At 36.9% G+C, this 20728-nt stretch overlaps 1 protein-coding gene across 1 annotated transcript in view; it reads left to right on the forward strand.

Moving 5' to 3' along the window:
- The window catches only part of LOC112163022 (astrotactin-2), a 313961-nt gene that overhangs the window by 279590 nt on the left and 13643 nt on the right, over positions 1–20728 (forward strand). The window contains exon 20 of the mRNA XM_024299108.2: positions 14744–14885. Within this exon, the coding sequence (XP_024154876.1) occupies positions 14744–14885 (142 nt within the window). The remainder of the gene's footprint in view (positions 1–14743; positions 14886–20728) is intronic.

Consider the following 20728-nt stretch of genomic DNA (forward strand, 5'->3'; position numbering starts at 1 on the left):
CTATAGTTTTCAGTTTAGGGGAAAATGTGTGAATTTGAAATGAAATGTTTTACTTTTAGTAATAAAACTTTTCTGTAAGCTGGAAGGTTTTTTTTAATAGTGATGCGGTCAGAAAAAGTTCCTGTGTTGGTGAATGTTTCTTTTTGTCAGTAAGTAAACATGTCAAACGCCAACATAATGAAGATAATTAATTACAAAGTCAAAAAATAAAATATAAAGAAACCCTAAGTGTGTCGATCTGTCAGTTTAACGATCTCTTCAGTTCCTCTTGATAGTAGTCACCTCACCAATGGATGCTCTCCGGAAAGACTTCCCTTGACTTCATCTAAGCCTCTAGATGGCACAACAAGGCAGAGGCAGCGTTCACAGAGAAGCCTGTTAGATATGCAGTGCTGGGATATTATCGTGGCACTCAGCATTCCTCCCCAGGAAACCAGCTGTGAAATGTTAAAAAGGTGATGTCGATTGAAAGTTTGACTAAAATGTTTAAATTTTGAAACATCACTGAAGTCCTGAGGCTCTAGAATAACTTGTTGCACCAGAGTGCAACTTTCTGTCTTTGGTTCAGGAGCGCAAAACCCCCTTTTCAATCAATTTTTTCTTAAAATGATCTGATGCCTAAGGTAGAGGAGACACTTGGACAGTGCATTTTTTATAGCATCAAATGTATTTTATAGATGCAATGATCTGTCTTTGTGTTACATGTATTAGAAGCAGTCACAATTGCACTATTCCCAGCTATCATATTCCAAGTCTTAACATTAATCACAGTGCATGAATATATGGTCTTTGCTTTATCTTAAGAGGGAAACTAGTAAAGACACCCTCTTCCACATGTATACAGAAGGTTACACTCCGAGATTCCCAATATTTCCACATCATGATCAATATACTAGATTTTGGTTTAACCATCAGCCTCATCATAATTTTTATATTTATTTGTTTAAGGTCTGAATCTATTATCATGTTTTTCTATCTCTTCTTACTTTCCGCAAAAAAATTAACAGGAAAAACGGTTATAAATTACTTAACTGCTCTTAAATAAGACTACAGTCACATATCCTGAAATGCCACCACGCGGGAGTTAAATGCAAGTTTTTTTTAGCAAATTCGTCAGGTGGTCGCGCTGCACCATTTGGTATTTAGCAGTTGCATTTTTACATGCAGCGGAGGTTTTAAGAAAAAGTCAAAATTTTACGGCAAACAGTCGGTTTTTCTCTAAAAGTTGACATCGGTCAATGGCACATTTTGAAATTGCATTGTGGCAGGCTAGTGACAGGGAGAGATGACGCAACAGCTGGGCAGTCCCAGTGCAAATTACCAGGCGGCAGCAGCTCGGATTGGACAATGTGTAGATGTCTCCGGATGACGGCTGTCTATATCAAGATCCACCGGCCGCCTGTTAGCTTGGGGGTATATAAGAAGCAGGCCATTCTGCAAACCTGATGGCATCCAAATGCCACCATCTACCCTACATTGATAACAATGCCAATGATTTTCAAAAAAAAAAAAATCATTCAGCAGCATGAAAACTTTAGGATTCTGATGCTAGTGCCTCCCTATTGCATGGAGGCAATTGTATTAGAGACTGTACCATAAGGCAGAAACACCATTTATTCCATCATAAACTCAATTTTCTTTAAAAAAAAAAAAGCAATAATACTACTAAATGTCACACTACTAGACAAAGTACTGGTTGTTAAAATATTAAAAATCGGTTTGTTCTTGAAAAATTTGAATCCAGGAACCGAAAATGGAGTTCTCTGAAGCTGCCATAAATAATACAATTAAAACAGTAATATGTGAAATAAATAGTCCTATCTTTTTGTTAATTCTCAAATCAAATGACCAAATTTAAAACGGTTAAAACTTACCATTTTTGTGGTGGAGATGATAGACAATTTTCATAATTATGTTCTTTGACTAAAGTCATCACTGTTTGTTTTTTGTTTTATCATTTTTCATATTCGCTTCAACCTGTTTGAGGTTGTAGGAGAACCAGGTGCATTCTGGGCAGTCACTCCTATATTTCAGAGAAATATGGGTCAAAGCAAATCAGTCTTTCCTGCAACAGCCAATCATGATGACATGTTGGAGGATTTGGAATATTTGTTCTTCTGCTGAGTCTATATTTAGTATCTGTTTGCTTGTTGCTCAAATGAGAATTCCTGGATTTTCACGTTTGAGAGTGCTGACCGCTGTCTGTTCCGAAAAGACGAGATTTACTCCAACCACCACCGTAGGAGTTGCTTTGATTTAATTTAATTTGTTTTTAAAGTTAAGTACTCCAAATACTCAACTTAAGTCAAATAAAAATAAATAAAAACTAATTTGATGATATGAGAAAAGAGTAAATCGAATTGGTAGAAATATTTCCTGATCAACTAACTCCAATAGGGCAAAAATGGAAAAAAAGGAAAAGAACAAATGCAATGTGGAGGAGAGACAGGCATCCAGACAGCAGCAGCACTGAGCGCTACGCAGCAATGATGTCATCTAATGCTGGCACTATTGGACTGAGAAACAGATTAAGCGTTTGATCTTTGCCCTTAATTTAGTTGCAGTTTTCTTCTTCCAGCTCGCGCTGCCAGCTAATGGAGACACACGACATGTTGATCTTCCTTTGCTTTACCTCTTCTGTCACATACTTCTTTGTAATTCCTCTTTCCATATATCTTCAGCGATCAGAATCTGTGGTATCCCCTTCTCCTATTTATGTAACAGCTATATCATTGCTGGAGACCAAGAATGCAGCCCAATGCATCGATAAGCCTTCATTCAAAGAGATTGAATTATATGGAGATAAACGGTGTCCTTGAGCATGGGTGCAGATAACAGATTGGAGTGACACAGCTGACTCTTTGTTTTGTTAATTAAAGATGACCTCATCGCTAAAAATGGACGCTGTGCACCTCCTCATCACGAGCTTTGCCATCAGCAGATTGCAGATTGCAGGCAGGGGGCCAAGGGCTTTCTGCAGTCCTTTTCCCTTTTTGCTTCCTTTCCCATTTTGCCTCTTCACACGCACATTGTTAGTCTGTGCTTTCGCCACAGGTCTAGACTTCCCCGCTTTGGTTTTTTTCTTTTTTTTTTCCTCCCTCGCTCTCTCTCCATTTCTCAGTAATCGTGACGATCCTTCACAGTCACAGAAAGCCAATGGATCTGTGCTGGAATTATGGAATATTTCTGAAACTAGATGAGGATGTTGCCTTTCAGTGCCTCCTGGTCATTAATCTTTTCTTTTTTGTTGTTGTGGGATACTGAGTGGTCTTTGTTGAGTTTCCCATTGGCTAAAAATCGATTGAAAATGGATTTAAACATTTGAGAGGTATTGATTCTTTTGCCTTGCATTTATTTGGGGCATTGCAGATATTCAAAGAGGTAGAAGTACACAAAGAAAAGGAACTATAACCCAGCCTGGGTTTTTTATGACTGTCTTGACACAAATTCATCTAAAAATAAACAGTTTTAACTTCTATATTTTGGTGTTTGTTACTCTTGCATATTATCTTTTCAGCCTCAAAGATCAGAGTTTTTTTTGCTTAACTGAACTTACCTTTCAACTGTTCTGCTGGAGATTTATTAGTGTGACCACAGAAATATATGTTTTAAGACCCACGTTTAGGGGAACTCTACCTTCTTAGGCGGAAACCCTCACATTTGACACTGGAGGATGTTGGCATTTAAGGGTGGACTTGATTGACTTTATGACTTCATAGTTCAAAGGTCCTAAAGATGATCTCCACTTGAAGTCTGATGGGAGATTTTACTTCTTGTTTGCAACAAATCTATGGATGTCCTTTTCGATTAAGTATCTCTGGTTTTCTCAAATTTGTTCAAAGGATAATGTCAAAAAGGCTTGTTAATGCAGAGCTTATACCTTTTTAGACATAAAGACTTCTAAATTGGTCATTTTTGTCTTCAACTTGTACTGTCATGAGCCTAAAAATTGAAAGATACTAACTTGACTATTTGGTCCTCATGTTTTTCTCCTTTGAAATTCTCAAAGCGTTGCATGATGTCACCTTGCTTAGTGAAGCATTTTCAATGTTTTTTTTTTCTGTTATTAGTCTTTTTCACTGTAATGTAGAAAGATGCACTCAGCTATTTTAAGGGTCCTGCTGAATTTTCTAAGATTTATGAGCATTAACAGTTGCATCTCCAAGCCAATTGCCAAGTCTTTTTTTTCTCCCTCCTCCAGCATTGTGATGACACACCTTAATGCTTCAGACTAAGCGGGTGCCAAAATGTAAGCTTTTATGGAAATGGCACACTTCCTGCTAATGCCCTCTTAATTCCTATAGAAACGATGAACTAAAGTCATAGTTTTTCTAAGTTTTGAAAGTACTTGCTTTTGTTGGGTTTTCACTTCCAGCAGAGGGTAGTGAGATTCCTATAGATGCATCATCGAAGAAGTAACAATACTCTTGGCAATCAAACAGTGGAATACAGGAATAGTTTCCATCCTAAACATACTATATACCCCTGTGTCATAGATTTTTTGTTGACAAGAGCATCTTTAAGTTGGGTACTTTTTAAAAAACGAGGAAGTCTCTTGTGTTTAATGTTCATAAAAAGACCATATTTGGGTCGACAGTGGCTCCGATGGTTGATTGGGTCGGCCAATGATCGAAGGGTCAGCAGTTCGTCGTGTCCTTGGGGAAGACACTTCACCCTCCCTGTCTCCAGTATGGCTCCACATGTCCCAGTGATGGTTAGAGGGGCTGTAGACCTGTACTGGTATAGCCTCAGGACAGCCGTGGCTACGTCAGTAGCTAATCATCACAAAGTATGAATGAGGAGTGAATAAATTATGGGTACACATTAAGCAACTTTGATCATCTGGAAAAGTGCAGAGAGATCCATGTATATTATTATATGTACTAGTTAAGGTTTACCTTTACAATGGACAGCAAACAACAACATGACTAGTCTATCACTGAATGTTTAATTAGTGATCAGTAAGGATGTGTATTGGCAAGAGTCTGATACACATGTCACAATACATAACGCAATAAATGCCAAGACAATCCCAGAGACAATGTTACCCTTTCTTTATTTTGACATAGAAAAAACTTTTCCTAAATATTAACATATTTTCACATAATTCAAATTTTAAAATAAATTGTATTTAATGATGGGCTGCACGGTGGCGCAGTGGTTAGCGCTCTCGCCTCACAGCGAGAGGGCCCCAGGTTCGACTCCCGGCTGGGACCTTTCTGTGTGGAGTTTGCATGTTCTCCCCGTGCATGCGTGGGTTCTCACCGGGGACTCCGGCTTCCTCCCACCGTCCAAAAACGTGCTTCATAGGTTAATTGGTGACTCTAAATTGCCCCTAGGTGTGAATGTGAGAGTGAATGGGTGTGTGATTGAGGCCCTGCGACAGACTGGCGACCTGTCCAGGGTGTACCCCGCCTTCGCCCATCAGTGGCCGGGATAGGCTCCGGCACCCCCGCGACCCCGAAAGGGACAAAGCGGTCTAGAAGATGGATGGATGGATGGATGTATTTAATGATCAGAACATTAAGCACTTCACTGCTCATCCTTGGTTAAAACTGGCTAGCAAACATTTCAATGTGAGCCCCATGTAAATGCAGCAACTGTAAGGGTCACAAGTTCACATCAGCTTCACATCTATCAGAAACTTCTCGTGAGATTTTGTGGTGTGCTGCCAACTAGTGGTCGGAGGTTTAGGTGAAAAAATAAAAGTGACACGCTGACTGAGGTTTGGTTATAAATAAATAATTCATTTAATATCACTGTGGCAGCATTTTAAGTCGATACAAGTATTGCCAAATTAAGTATTTTCTAACACTCCTAGTGATCAGTAATTAATATAAAACCCAATCTATATTTGTTGTAATCCCCAAGGAAACTCAACACAGAATAGGTATCCAGGTCCACAGAACTTCCTTAAAATTCTTATCCAGTGCAAACTAACCCTTGAAACTGGAAGCAAAAATGGGGTTAATTAGTTTATGGTAAATGGATTTACCTGACCTAATTTTCTGTTGTGAAGAAAGAGTTAGAGCAACATTGTTGTAAAAACAACTTGAGTTTTTCTTGTGGGAGCAAAAGAAATTGCTAACACATGTAGCACTTATGATGTTACCACTGTGTAAACATGTTAATAATGAGTTATGAATCAGAAATTGGACCTAACAGTTGAATCCTGGTAGCTTTTTGAAACAAAAAAGATCAGCGTTTTATGAAGCAAACCATTGTTTTGTGTAACGGAAGTCCTAAATCTTAAATAATCTGCTAATTATAACTCTATCTCATTAGATTTCAGAATAGGCTATCTTGATAAGACATGCAAAATATATTTTTTCTTCTAAACTATTTGAAGAAAATGCACGTTTGTGTTTATTAACTGTTCTTAAACTGCCAAATAATTTTCTTATATCACTTTATCGCCATTGCCATGGTGCCTACAGCCATGATTAGACAAATCCCCACGAGTGTGTCCTTTCGTCATCAGCTAAACGGAATTTAAGTTATTCAAATTACCATAAATCCATAACAGAATAACTTCTGTTTTTGTTGGTCAATGTTGTGGCCAAAACTTATAAAACCATTATGCTGTTACTTGTACATTTGCTCTTTTCAGCAACATTTCCTCTATGCACTCTGAACCAACTTTTGGATAAAAGTACTTTTTGAACATACAGCTAATTGTTGCTTTTGGTCAACACTGTCCATCATTTCTAGGAAAGTGGCTTCTTGTTCACAGAAACCATCTATCCATTATGTAATTGGCACTAGATCGACTAAAATGATGCATGCTTTAGTTTATTGGGAACATTTCTGATTTAAAAAGAAATAGCTATTTGCTATTTTCTCCAAAATTCCCTAAAATTTCCCTAAAATTCAACACATTTTAAGAAGAAATCTAGAAATTTTCGTCTAGTTTTACCAAAACCTAAACCAAGCTTTACTCTTCCACCAATTACAAATCAGAAACACTGATATTAAACTGTAGTTTTGGATGAGGATTTCTTTCTGCTCAGCAAAAAGAGTAACATTTGTCCATGGTGGTAGTACTGGTAGTGGAAGTATTTAATGTCCCCTGGTGTGATCAAGGTAAGGCCACACATTGGTAGCTGTTGTTGATCATGTCCATTCTAGCTGATTAAACTAATCCCCCAGACGTTGCTTGTCATTTTTCCGTTCAGAAAAGTATCCCACAGTAGCTTTGTTTTTGTGTTCTAGTGGTGCTTATTCTTATCCATCATTGTAACAGTAATCCAGCATTTTTACAATTGGAAATGATTGGAATGTGAAGGAAACAGTAAAGTGATGTTTATGTCTACATTTCATAGACATATTCTTCAACCTCCCTGTGTAAAACAGAAAAAAATGTAATCAGAAAATAAAAAAAATACATGTAATTGAAAATAATACAAAAAGTAGTTGACATGTTTTTGTTTATCACTGACATAAGTTTTGGATTAGATTCCCCCTCCCTGTACCTCACAGTGTTTTGGCTCTCATGTTTACCATTTCCAACCACCCACACACTCCTAGAAGGTCTGGAAGTATGTCAGTGGTAGCTGAGTCTTAGTAAGTAAGTATAATAATGCAAACAGTAGATATTTTAAAGGTGTATCTTTGTCTCTACTTCTCAATGAATGAAAACACTGATAAAATTAGAGAATTATTCCCTTTTTTTGCATTTCTTTTTCTCAAAACTTGGCTATTTAATGTGGAAAACGACAGTATGTTTCTTTGCAATTTATAATATTTTTTCTACAGCTGATATTTCCGAAATACAATTTTTTAAATTTGATAAAAATAAATTATTATTAAAAAAAATAATTTTAAAGACTCTTTAGAGATAATACAAAGTTGATAATTTTCAAAAGGGAGAAATTTCACATTGAATCCCGGAAAAAAAAAATAAATTTCACCCTGAAAATAAACTTTTAAACAACCTGGTTACAAATTTTTTATGTTTAATTTTTATTAGCAAGTGTTTCAACAATTAAATTTGTCCTACCTAATCAACCATTTTTGGAATGTTTATGAACCTGATGAAGTCAAATCCGATCATCATTGTCCTACCAATTCTTGATTTTTACTGTATAGAATCTTATGGATGACATCAGAGATTATGGGTCTAGATAAATGTTTTACGTGAAGAGGTGCAGTTCAAGATACTTTATTAGTACCATTGTTTTTTCAGTACAACCCAGAACTAGACAAACAGAGAGGTATTGTTTTGTTAGATATTGTTTGATACGAATGCTTTGTGTGAAACTAGTGGTAAAGCAAGCTTATCTGGAAAGACCTTCCTACAGAAGCAGAATCTCTAAAGAAAACCCTCTGCCTATATTGGTCAAAGAGTTTTAGTGGGTATGATGGACATCAACAAGCAAAATACCACAAAGGGATTGATACCTGCTGGGAGAAAAAAAAACTTAACAATGGTAGTAGTAATGGCATAGAGTGCACACATAGCACGTTGTTACGGCAGTAAAGGTAGACACACTTGATGATGAGATCACTAAATATCTTCAAACTTGACCTGAAACGTTGGTGCTCCTACAAATTTAACGTTTTCAAAGATATAAACAGAATACAAATTTGCAGTGACAAAATGCACCCGTCAATGTATATTAACAAGGTTATTGAGCAGTGTTTATAAATCATTTAATTAGGAGTCGAGCTTAGGAAATGACAGCCATTGCATACTTGGGTGGCACACCTAACCCCATTTTGTTCTCACTTCTAAGACGCTTAAATGTAACTCTTTAACACTTTAACACTACTGTGAGTCTTCAGTCGTTTATGCAATTCCAATGGATTCTAAAGCTGAGAAAAGCAGCCTTGCGCTGATATGCAACACTTACGCAATCAACGTAAAAAAACAGCTTTGTGCCAATATCATTTGTTGCATATCGATATAAAGCCAATATAAAAAGCTGGTTTTTGCGGCGTCTGAATCAGCTGATTTACATAGATCATGTAAATGGATGAAGAGTTACAGTATGTCAAAGAGTGTGTGTTATGTATCACCGGAGACATCTTGGTGTTAAAGCATTAACTTAAATTTGCTAAGTCCAACTACATTTTTTCTAATGTAAAATTGTTACTAGTGGTCTTTTAATTATGATGTTGCCATTTTTATTCAAAATCAAGAAGTTTGTGTCTTTCTTAAGAAATAGGCTATTTTCTGCAGCAAGAGCTCATTAGAAATTCCCCTTTTGGTTCCGAAGTTAGCTACGCTAATTTCCCAACATTCTTTCATTTACCGTCTCTCCCACTAGCTTATTGCACCTCAAAAGCCCAAGCTAATATTAGCATAGCAAAAAAAAAAAAAAAAAGGCCAAAACAAGCAATACCTGCGCTGTCGAGCCGCACAGTTTAGAGCCAGATGGCAGTTCAGACAAGGAAATTAAAGACGTTAAAGTCCCACTCCAGCTATAAAAAAGCCTAAGTCATTTTTTATGACATATGTTCTGCAGCGAAGCGGAAATTTGTCCTTTATGCTCATCTGGGTTGTGGGCAGGACTAACTTATCTCCGCTAATTTTCCCATCAGGCCTTTGTTTACACTCCTGTTAGCTCATAGCACCTCACAATCCCAAGCTAGCATTAGCATAAAAAAAACTGCAAGCAAAATCAGAGTCATGCAGCTGCACAATTTTGAGCCAGATGGCAGCTCAGACGGGGAAAATGAAGACGTTATTTATCTTTTTGTCTGCAAGTGGATGATTAAGAATTAAAGCAGAGAAGGGCGGCTTTGGTCCGCCCATGGCAGTGGCTGCATCTTCAACCTTACCTTTTTTACATATCCTGTTTTCATCAGCTCCTGATCTAATGCAATTAAAATAAAGAAATACTCAGAAACACAGTTTTTTATCTTTAATTATGTTATTCAAGTCCTTAAAAAAAGAGAAAAAAAATGCTACAATAACATGATAAAAACTCAAAAACAATTTTGATTAAAACTTGTTTATTTAAAATTAAGTATTTTTCCACAGATGCGTGGCAAAGTTTTTCTAGCCGATATCTGCAAATATATTTAGGTTTATGTGTGCACTTTTCCACTGAAAAATCGACCGACTGTGTAGTAGAGAGGAAGGAAGGAAGATGGTGTTATGTAGGTTTACTTTGGGGAGTAGAGAGCTGAGTGCTGACAGTTTAACAGAGGAGGCCCCTACTAGGTTTGGCAGACTGAAGGGAATATAAAACGTTTGATTTTTTTAATATAAAACTTGTGTTTTGCGTTTTTAAAAAAAGTCAAATTTGGTGTTACAGATATTGATATAATGCAGATACATTAACAACATCAGAGATAAATCAGATTAAAAAGATAAAAGCAGATAATGAATAAAAAGTAAATTAATAAACAAGTTAATATGCAATGGCTACCAAACCCTTTCACGTGCAAATTAATATTAATGAATTAAAATAGTTGAATTCTGTAATAATTTGAGCATGAATGGACTGTGCCTCACTGCTATTTTCTTCTACTTTACCTCTGATTTTCCCCTTTAAGTAGGAAAAGAGAACGGGGGGAGGTAGAACTCGATGCTTGAACCCACTGACCTTAAAAATTTACTCACACACTCTCGCTGGAGCACACATGCTCACACACGAGCCAACATACACACAACTAATGGCTGAGACAATGACATAGTGCCTGAATTGAGAAATGTAATGGAAATGACAACAGCTGAGCTACAAAAAAATAATAAAAAGATGGCCTTCTGCAACCTTCATGCATTGCATGAAATGCCACCGTGAACACACAAACTCTGTACAAACAAACCCCTGCAGCAACAAAAAATATTATATATATATATATATATATAAACTTCTATGTAATGCACACCGTGCTGAGCTAGTAGGAAGAATTTCCTTGAATTTCCACTCACACCCCCACCCTTCAAACTTCCGCCCCCAGTGTTTTGTTGTGTGTGAAGGTTTTGCAGGGGGGTATTCCTTGTTTTTGTAGGAAGTCTGGGTCAAAAACTATTGCTTTAGTGGGCCGTCTCTGCTCTTTGAGACATTGTATATGACATCTGTCTGCACAAATAAACAAAGCTGGACTTGTTTGCAGCTACACCATAGTTACAACCCATGGGTGGATTTGAATCAGTACACTTTTTTTTTTTTTTTTTACTTTAGATTTATCCGTCAACTGAACTCGTCACAGCCTGATGATTTGGTGTTATTTGTCCCCTTTTCTGCTTTCTAAAAAAGGTCACCTGGCATTTACCATAAGGTTTTAATCGGCATGTAAGCTGCAGCACACAAAATGGCTTTTACCGTAATAGAATTTCAAGGGCCTTAATTTTTGCCAGCTGTGAGTTGTTTTGGCTTTGGTATCGACAGAAATGCTGATTGACCACAGGCCTACCCCTGAAGAACCCCTCAATAGGGTAGAACTATAAATGCTGCTTCTGGGTGGGTTTAAATACCTTATTCCACTGTTAATGAATTAGGTTTTGATTATCATTACCTAATTCCTGTATGCAAGTGTTTATAAGCTACCAAAGCAGGGGCAGTCAAATTTGATAGCCCTCAGTGGTAGTGATTGACCAGCCACAAACGCAGCCATACGTGTGGGCCGGTATGTGTGCCAGTGGCTTGTAAAAAACACCTCAAGCTATTTTGCGTGTGTGAGCACATTCAGCTCATCAGACTGTACTTTCAGAAGCAGAAAAAATGTTCTGATTCACATGGAAATTCAGCTTTGAACAAACTGTTAGAATAGGTGTTGAGAGGGTGAGTTTATAGTCTTGTGGGGGGATTTATTGATCTTCCTGAAAGGAGATAAAAAAATGTTAGTAGGTGGTTAGGCATCTTGTCTTGTTTATAGTTTGTTTTATGAATTATTTGCATTCTGCAAAAAAGGCAGTTAAAAATACATTATTGTAAAAGGCACCAGTTTCGCTGTTTGGTTATTTGCAGATCAACTTCTGTACTGTCTTCTTGAATAAATATAATAAAAATTCTTACAAATTTACTACAGCAACACTTTTACAAAAATTGGAATGTGAAAGATTTCTTCACATATGAAGTAAAACACCTTGCAATGCCGTGTCTATTTTGTTTGAAAAAAATACAACACCATGTGAACTATACAGGCAAAGAAAGTGATCTTGAGGATTTAGGTTCACTTGCAAATGAACCCTGGTACATTTCCCTTCAGTGTGAAAGCACATAGACTAAAGAGCAAAGGCAAATCAAAACATTGTATTTTATTCTCTTTTCTATTTGCTACTCTGCCTTTGTCTTTTATCAATTTGAGCACATACATTTAAGATTATAAAAAAAAACTTCTGTGTGTACAAAAAGTAGCTAAAAAGTAGGAGGACCAGGAAGAGGTTCTGCAGCAATTATGGATGGCTGAGCAATACTTTGTTCCAATAAAGGGTTGTTAAAGGTCTTTTTCATGGGATTTCTATTGTTATTCTCGATGAATTCATTTTCCTGGGGCAACAGTAGTGCAACGTGAAGAAGCATTTTAAAGGGTAACCAAACATTAAATAAACTTTTTTGGCTTTTGACCTCTATAAATCTGACTTTGAAAATGCTGAAAGTTGGTCCTTGCCACATTTTTGACATTTTATAATAAACCTATTTAATTCCTGAAAATATATTCTAAAGCTGTTTGTGTGCTGCCCCCTACAGGTTGAAAAGAGGTATTATAGATGAATTTTGAGATTGGTCAATTGGTGCAAGTCCCACGTCATTTCAGAAGTTTCACGTCATCGTGCTTCGGAGCTCCAATATAAAAGCACCTCCCATCTTTGAATTTGTAACAGTCGGTTGTTATCGTGTTAGCTTTAGCATGGCTAGTAGGTGTTTTACCTTCAGTTGTTAAAACTCTTCTGGCTTGCTCAACTTTCTAGTGTTTGAGTGCAACTGGCATTGAATCCAGCAAGCTCCATCCTGGTGATGGATTTGCAATGAACGTTTCCCTCGGGATTCTTTGCTTAATATGTTTGCCTTTGTTAGCTTAAGATGCTAGCATCACTTTACCACTTTCAGACACTGCTCTCCTTTAGTCCTGCAAACCCTTGTGTCAAGATATGTATCCCCTGCCAGAATGTGTACCCTCTGACACTAACATTTTTGATTTGTTCTGCAACACTTACATTGCTGCCCAGTGTAGCCTCCCTTAGCTCCGCACCCTTTCTTGCATTTTTCAAATCTTGACTGAAAGTGGAGTCAGCCTCCAACTGTCCTGTTGTGTTACCCTTTAAGGGTCTTTCAAACTCCACCAAAAGATGGTCCTGCAAAAAGTAAAAGCCATAAACACAGATGCTTGGCTGCCTGTTATTTGAATAAAGTTGTCAAAGGGGTCCAGAAGTTCTGCTGCAACAGATATTTAAGGGTAAAAGAGGTCTATATAGATGTTCGTAAGGCTGAGGACGCTTGTATCTGACCAGCCCATGCAACCAGACAAAAAGGGGGGTTCCTTTGACCTTAAGTTGAGGATAAGTTTTAACTTTAGGGTAACCCTACACTTCAGCCTGGTATAGTATATGTGGAAATGGTTGAGAAACACCTCTCATTAACAGTTTAACCTCAGGTTCATAAGAAACAGTGAGGTTTCTGTTCTGGCTGTAAAACATTGGATCGGCTCTTTTGCCTTTTTAGAGTCCTTAAGGGATCACACATTTTTTTTATAACCAGTCAAGATCATTTTTAAACTAGTTCACTCAGAAGGCAGGAGGTTGGACCTTTTCTGGTAGGTGTTGGGCTTCACCAGGGTTTCCTGTCGTCAAAATATGACCTCCACCTCCTACTGAAAGCTTGTTTGAATGGACATGTCCTAAACCCAGAAATGATTAACCCTGCAGAGAACTTTTTTATGAAACTGGAAGAGTTAAAGGAGCTGTCCAAAGATGAGTCTGCTCTTTTTTGAATAGGTTTCTGCCTAAGCAGCTCAGTAGAAGTTGAGGGTGGAGAAATGGATGGAAGGCACTGGTATTCACAGCTTTTATGTATTATAATAATATATATTTATAAGAAAACTTAAAGGAAATTTAACTTGAGAAAAAGTACCCCTGGAATGTGTCTGTTATATACAAAGCTACTTTTGTGTAAAGGTCAAATTTTTCATTCATGCAGTTCATTTTCCCCCTTTCGACAACCTTTTCTTACCATCCCCTTGTGCCCCACCAGCCAGACTTACTCTCCGTGTTTATAAGTTGGCCCGTGTATCATTAGCCAGAACTAAGCCTCTCTTTACCTTGTGAAGAAAGACTTGGATCTCTGACCGTTTGAGCTATTTTAAACTATTTTGACAGGTTCCTATTTTTTTCCACAACCCCCACGAGCACTGGAAACTGGCGTTGTGCGTGCCTGTGTCTGAATGAATGTCTGTGCGTCGATCGGCTTTCCCGTAAGCTGACATGAAAAATATTTCACAGCTTGTGAAGCACTGTTTTGTGAGACACTAGGGCAGTTAGTGAGATGTCACTGTAATAGAACTATGCATGTTTCCATAAAAAGTTCTATAACATATTATATAGGGTTTGCTGCCAGTAAAAAAAATCTTATTTTATTTAGTTCCTGCATTGCTGCTGGTAAAAACAGCTCCCACAGGGCAAAGGAAGAGGGAAAACTTACAAAATAGAGCCAATGGCACAATTAGCGATAGAAATATAGTTACCAGATACGACGCAGAAATTGTCCACTGTCTACATTTTTGTTCTGCAACCTAATAATTGTTACGAAAAATAATATAAAATACATTTTTTGTCATTGTATTTCTACTCCAGGTGAGATTCTGAGCTTAAAGGACGACCTGTTCTCTGGTCTGGGTTCACCATGTGTGGTTGCTGGAAGACGGAGTGGAGACCACGCCCATTCTTTGCTGTACTCTGTGGTTTTTAAGTGCCTGGAACCTGACAGCCTCTACAGGTAAGTCTGGAGATTTTTTTAACCACATTTACACAAACTGTACCTCTAGGAGAGAGGGGAAAATGAAGTAAAATGTTCAATCTTATAGAGACAAAATGGTAGAATGCTACAACGGTAAAACCAAGACATTCTCCATGTACTTCCCCAAATAAACAAACAGAAAAGCAAACAGGTCCATGTCAAACGGTTGGTTTTTCTTCTCTGATGTTAATGTTCTGCCTTGGGCTGTTTATATGTTTATATGTAAATATGCCTATATCACACGCCCTGCTTTTCAGTCTTTTCCCCTATAATGAAAAAAATAGACTTAGATCCTCTTCAGAACAGGATATATCCCATGTAACATTATAAGGTCGTACCGTTCAGAGAGAGAATGGGCTTAGATCTACTCTTGGTCACCTAAAATCTGGTAGCAAAGATGGATGAGACAGACAGGGTCCAGATGTTGTTTTCGCCTGACAAATGAAACATCCTGGTCTTTTGGTTTGCCTGTAATCTCAGGTGTTCTCCAGTGTCTTGCTTGCTTAGGTGGCCTTGATTTGTTTTGGGAACCTGATAGGGTTCACTGCAATGACACTTCTTAAGAAATCGCATGCATTCATCCTTTTCTTTCTCCAAGAGATTGACCAAAAAAAAGTGATCCATCACACCAAACACATTTCTATGTATCTGAATGAAGCCAAAAGACATAACAGTTGCTCCAATTTCTTATTAGTTAGTAGAAAAAAAGCACAATATAAAGCTATAGCTTTAATAATGAACTCTTTCGAGTTGCATAACATGTTTACCAAATTATTTTTACTATGTAACCTAGATCTGGCGAGGGTAGATGGTTGCTGCATAATGTTATAACAGAGCTGTTATTTTTACTGTTTGTGTTGTGCTAAATCAGAAAATGATAGATGGACAGCTGTGTTCACAAACTCGTATACATTAATTACACAAAACAACACAAATTTGATGGTACGTTGAAATTTGAAGTTCCGTGTAATGTTAGATCACCTCCAGCCATTGAAGTTCTGATGAAAGATGTTCTAAAATATGAAGCAGTGACCGATCAGTTTGCTGAAAAAATGCCAAGAACACAAAGAAGGTGAACAGCTGGGTAGTTAATCTGGGGAAACCAACGTGCTACTTGTGAAAACCTTCGACGGGAACCTAAATATCCACCTTTTGCTGCACTGCTGTCTGTGTTTAGGCATTCTTCGGAGTGTTGTTTTCCTTTGATAAGAGCAGAGCTTACGTTGGCGTTACGTCGAAAGAGACATCTGACATCTGCTAACAGCGCTTGTTTTAATCAAGCGTCTGATAAGAACTCAACTGGTGTTCCTTTTAGGTTTAATCACCACAGCAGTCCACCATGGCTGCAATTTTCTCTGGCAACAGAAAGGCTCTAGAAAGTTTCAACTCAACTTCAGCAGCAGAAGTTTGGGCTTAGGCTTTAAAAATATGCAAAACTAGAAAGTGTTCTTTACTATTGCTCCCTTATACCAAAAAGGATAGATTCAAAAGTGATCATTTCTGTATCTTTTGATATGGGAACCAGTTTGCACAAAGAGATAATCAATCAAAAACATTGCAAAAACATGGACATCTTGACACATCTTGTATCTTGTGATATGTGAGTATCACAAGTGATGGAAATTGATTATGATTATGATTATGATCATGATGGATGACATGCTTTAAGAAAATGAAGTAAAAATTTGCAATTTTTAGTATTTCTTTATTAAAACTGTTGCACGACTAGATGAAAAAATACAGTTAGAAGGAACCTTTAGCAAGGACATAGTAGCTACTATCGATGGGCGAGAAGCTTACCTCTACACTCTAGTCCAATGCATCCACTTGCAGACAAATAGATCCATGTACGTCTTTGTTTGCCTTGTCTGATCTGAAATCTGGCTCAAAACTGTGTCTGGATAGAACCAATATGGCTCGCCATTTTTGTTGCACCAATAATGTTAGGTTGAGGGGCTGTAAGGTAGCAGGAGAGAGTACAAATAAGGGGATGATGGGAAGTCAGGGCAACAGATACAAATAACGCTGTCCCAGAAACCAATTCAGGTTTTTTGATTATGCCAAAAAATGGGAACACTTAAAATAGACAGAGGGGGACTATACAAGGTTAAACATGACATGGATTTGAATCCAAAAAAACTGGTCTGAGTCTTTTAGAAACCAGATCTACTGGAGGGTTCACACACAATAGTGTGTGAAATGATGACTCAACATGGCGGCGTCTGTAATGTGGGAAAAAATGATTACTGGACTGACCAAATTTTGTTAGAGTTCAGCATCCTGATTGGCTCTCCAAATCTACATAAATCTCCAATCACGAGTAGATCTTTGGTTTTCATTCTATAATACTGGACTTATTTTTTATGAAGATTTGGATTTTAAGAGTTCAAACGTGAGAGAAAAGTGTAAAAATGTGTTTAAAAAAATGTCTAAAGCATGTTGCGAGGGATTATATAGCCTTAAAATGTACTGCAATTTGTAATCCTACTGGTTCTTAGAAATGTTGTTACTGCCTTAAAAACTCAGTAAGTTAAACAACATTTGGTATGTATTTTATTTTTAAACAATAAGAGACAAACTTTGAATTTCCCATGTCATAAATTAAGTCACGATTTGATTGATTTTTGCTTTTTTTTTACTGTCCTGCTGGAGTTTTGTAACATCTCGTCAGCCCCAGCTCCTCCTCATCTCTTCCCTCCACCCTCTGCTGCTTTTTTTGTTGTTTCAGACCATTTAAGGAAGAGTGCCCAGACACCTCAGGTGTTCAGACAAAGACAAGTTTGTCTAAAATTCCTTCGCCACCGTCCGTATGTTTTTGCCAACCTAAATTCTTGATTCACCCTCAGCTCAGTTTGTTTTGTTATGATTGCCGCGCGTCTGTTGGTGTGCCAGCAGCACCTGCCTGGATTTACACATCTCAAGCAACTATATGAAAACCAAAAACAGCTGCTGCCCTGAAGTCTCAAGTCAGGCGGAGGTCAAGTTTCACCACAAAACTGTTGTCTTCACACCGACTCCCAATGATGCCTAAATATATGAACAGACAGGATTAATGGTTATAGAAACGCAATGTATCATTTTAGACAAACTTCAGAATCAAAGCATCATAAACAAAAAAAAAGTGACAAAAGTCTTAGCAATACCACACAGTTTACTGCAAGAAAAAAATGTATATAAAGTAAGCCCTCTATGCTAATAATGTGATATTATTAATGCATATTTAACACATTTCTAGTTGTATTTTATTTATAATTATGCCGTTCTTAGTCCAAATGGAAAAACTTGAAGTGTCTGCAGAGTAGTATTATTAGTTCATTCAAAATTCTCCTCCAAATTGTGGACGGGACTGTTGGTGTGGAGCAAGCCCGCCCCCACTTCCCATCACCCATTTGTTTGCACGCTCTCCCACTAGTTTACAGCCCCTCACATCCCCTTTTTTCCAACTTCATGATTAAATAAAGGAATATTCAAACACTATATTTCAAGCATCTTGATATTTGTCATCCATCATGATAAAAATGCCCAAAAAAATATTAAAAACACCCAAAGATTAGCATTGGGGTGGGTTTTTATCCTGAATGAGGAAAATCAGGTCAGATGCACTCATACTTTCATTTTACAAAAACAAACTAAGGAAGTTATAATCAATAAATAAACACTTGGCCATTTTTGTTTTTAGTTTCCCGGTTTGACGTCTTTTAAAACACTATGGGAGTCCATCAGAATGTATTACTCATAATTTAATTATCGGTAATGCTGAGGGGTTGGAATAAATGCCAGAAATTTCCATTGTTTTGATTTGGAAAAAATTAATACAAACAGCCTTCACAGTTTTTGGAAGATTATCTAGTTTTCTGAAAACTACAGTTACAAAATATAAAAACAAGAACATTTCAAAATATGTACTTAACTCTCGCATAGTGATGTGATCCATGCGAGCCATTTTTGTTTTTTGTCAGAAGAACAATGAAACAATTGATATTTTTTTCAATTTGAAATTTCTTGGTTTGGAATCATTTTCTGTGAAAAACACAAATAAAAGCTCATTTTAACTGACCGCATACTGTATACCCACCCTACGCATTTATATTACATACATGGTGTTTGGGCTTCATTTGTAAACTCGTTGGTTTTCACTCAAGCCACTTCATTATAACAGATTTTTTTCTTCTTTGTACATTTTGTTTAAAAAATAGTAAATTTGATCTAGCAAAGGTAAATGATAATGTTTGACTTATAATTGGGATCAAATAGACAAATATCGAACATAAAAATGTTTGATTTTAAATTCCTAAAACTCTATATAACTCAAATTTTAACACTTCACAAGTAGAAAAAAATGAAGTAAATACAACATATTTCTGCCTGTCCTTGTTGATAACCTGCTGGCAACTAAAATGTATTATTATATGAAACTTAAACCAGCTGGTGGATTTAAAAGAAATAAATAAACTGATTTAACCAGATGGTTACTGTCCTCTTCATTTGGAAAACCTCCACAGTGTACACGTTTTGTTTTGTTTTTTTACTACAAAGATAGACTTTTTATTTTTTCACTGAGAACCTAAGACGAGCGTGACTGTCTACATGGATTTGTTTAGTTATGCATGCCACAAAACCTTTGTGTAAGCTGCTGATCAGTCCGTTTTTATTTGGAAATATAAACACAAAAGAGTCTCACAGAAGCATGTGTTTACAGAAGTATTTGTGGTCCTGCTGTCACAGCAGGTCAGCAGGACCACAAATACTTCAGAACAGCAAGCAGACTTTTGAGCGGTTCATTTGAGTCGAACAATATTTCAGGTTTCTTGTACACTCTACAGAAGGATTTCTGTAAATGTCATTTCAGTCAACGTGAGGAAACTGCAATATTTGCTCTCAAGAAAATATGTGAATCTCTCCAGTAAAGTGTGAAGGTATTTAAAGCTCAAGGTTTGTTTTTGTTCCAATTCAAACTAAATCTGTTTTATTTTGAGCTGTGATGACAGTGCAGTGCCACTTATATCGGAGGATTTCAAAGCCATGAGACACTCTAAGCTGACACAGATTCTTCAGCCAATGACAAACAATTATGTGGCTTTAAATGATTTATGGACCGGCTCAACAGATGTTGGTCCAAATTCTGATGTCATGGAAAATACATCCTCTACTGTCCGAGCTTCTCCAGCCGTGCAAAAATACAATCCTGTCTGAGCAGCACTTTCCATAATACGCTCTTTATCTTGTGCTGATCTGAGCTTTCTGTCCTGTTACCTCTTATTCTGACATCTTTCTTCTGTTTAAACCACTTAAAGGAAAATGCCAGCCCGTTCATTAATTTCAGTGCTTTTAAAATTATGGAAAAAACCACCATCCTCAGAATTAGGAATATTTTTCACTGCCAAAACAATTCATTGATTGGATTTTGATTAAATCAATTTCCATTGTGATTCATTTTGACTTATTTAATTTTTTTTAAATGTATTTTCTATTTACTTTTTTTCTGTTTACATCAGAAAAAAAAAAGTTTTCCAAAGCCAGAGATTGAAAACTAACTAAAAACTAACCTAAGGGGCAAATTTTATGAAAGAAAAACTCAAAAATCATACAAGAAATTTGAACAGGAAGGATATTAGTTTGTTAAAAAAAAAATCTTTTAGGAAAAATGTAGTATTTGATTTCTAAGGAGTCCCTAAACGGACATTGAAGTAAAAAAATTGAAGTAACAAAAACCATTAGTTTTTTCTAAATGTATAATAAAAAAAAATAAATAAAAATAAAAATACTGGTCACTATCTAGTACTCACCAAATGGTATCTGGTGCACACCAGATGGTAACCAGA

The sequence above is a fragment of the Oryzias melastigma genome, linkage group LG12 (genome assembly GCF_002922805.2).
Source record: "Oryzias melastigma strain HK-1 linkage group LG12, ASM292280v2, whole genome shotgun sequence".
In the NCBI taxonomy this organism is placed as follows: Eukaryota; Metazoa; Chordata; class Actinopteri; order Beloniformes; family Adrianichthyidae; genus Oryzias; species Oryzias melastigma.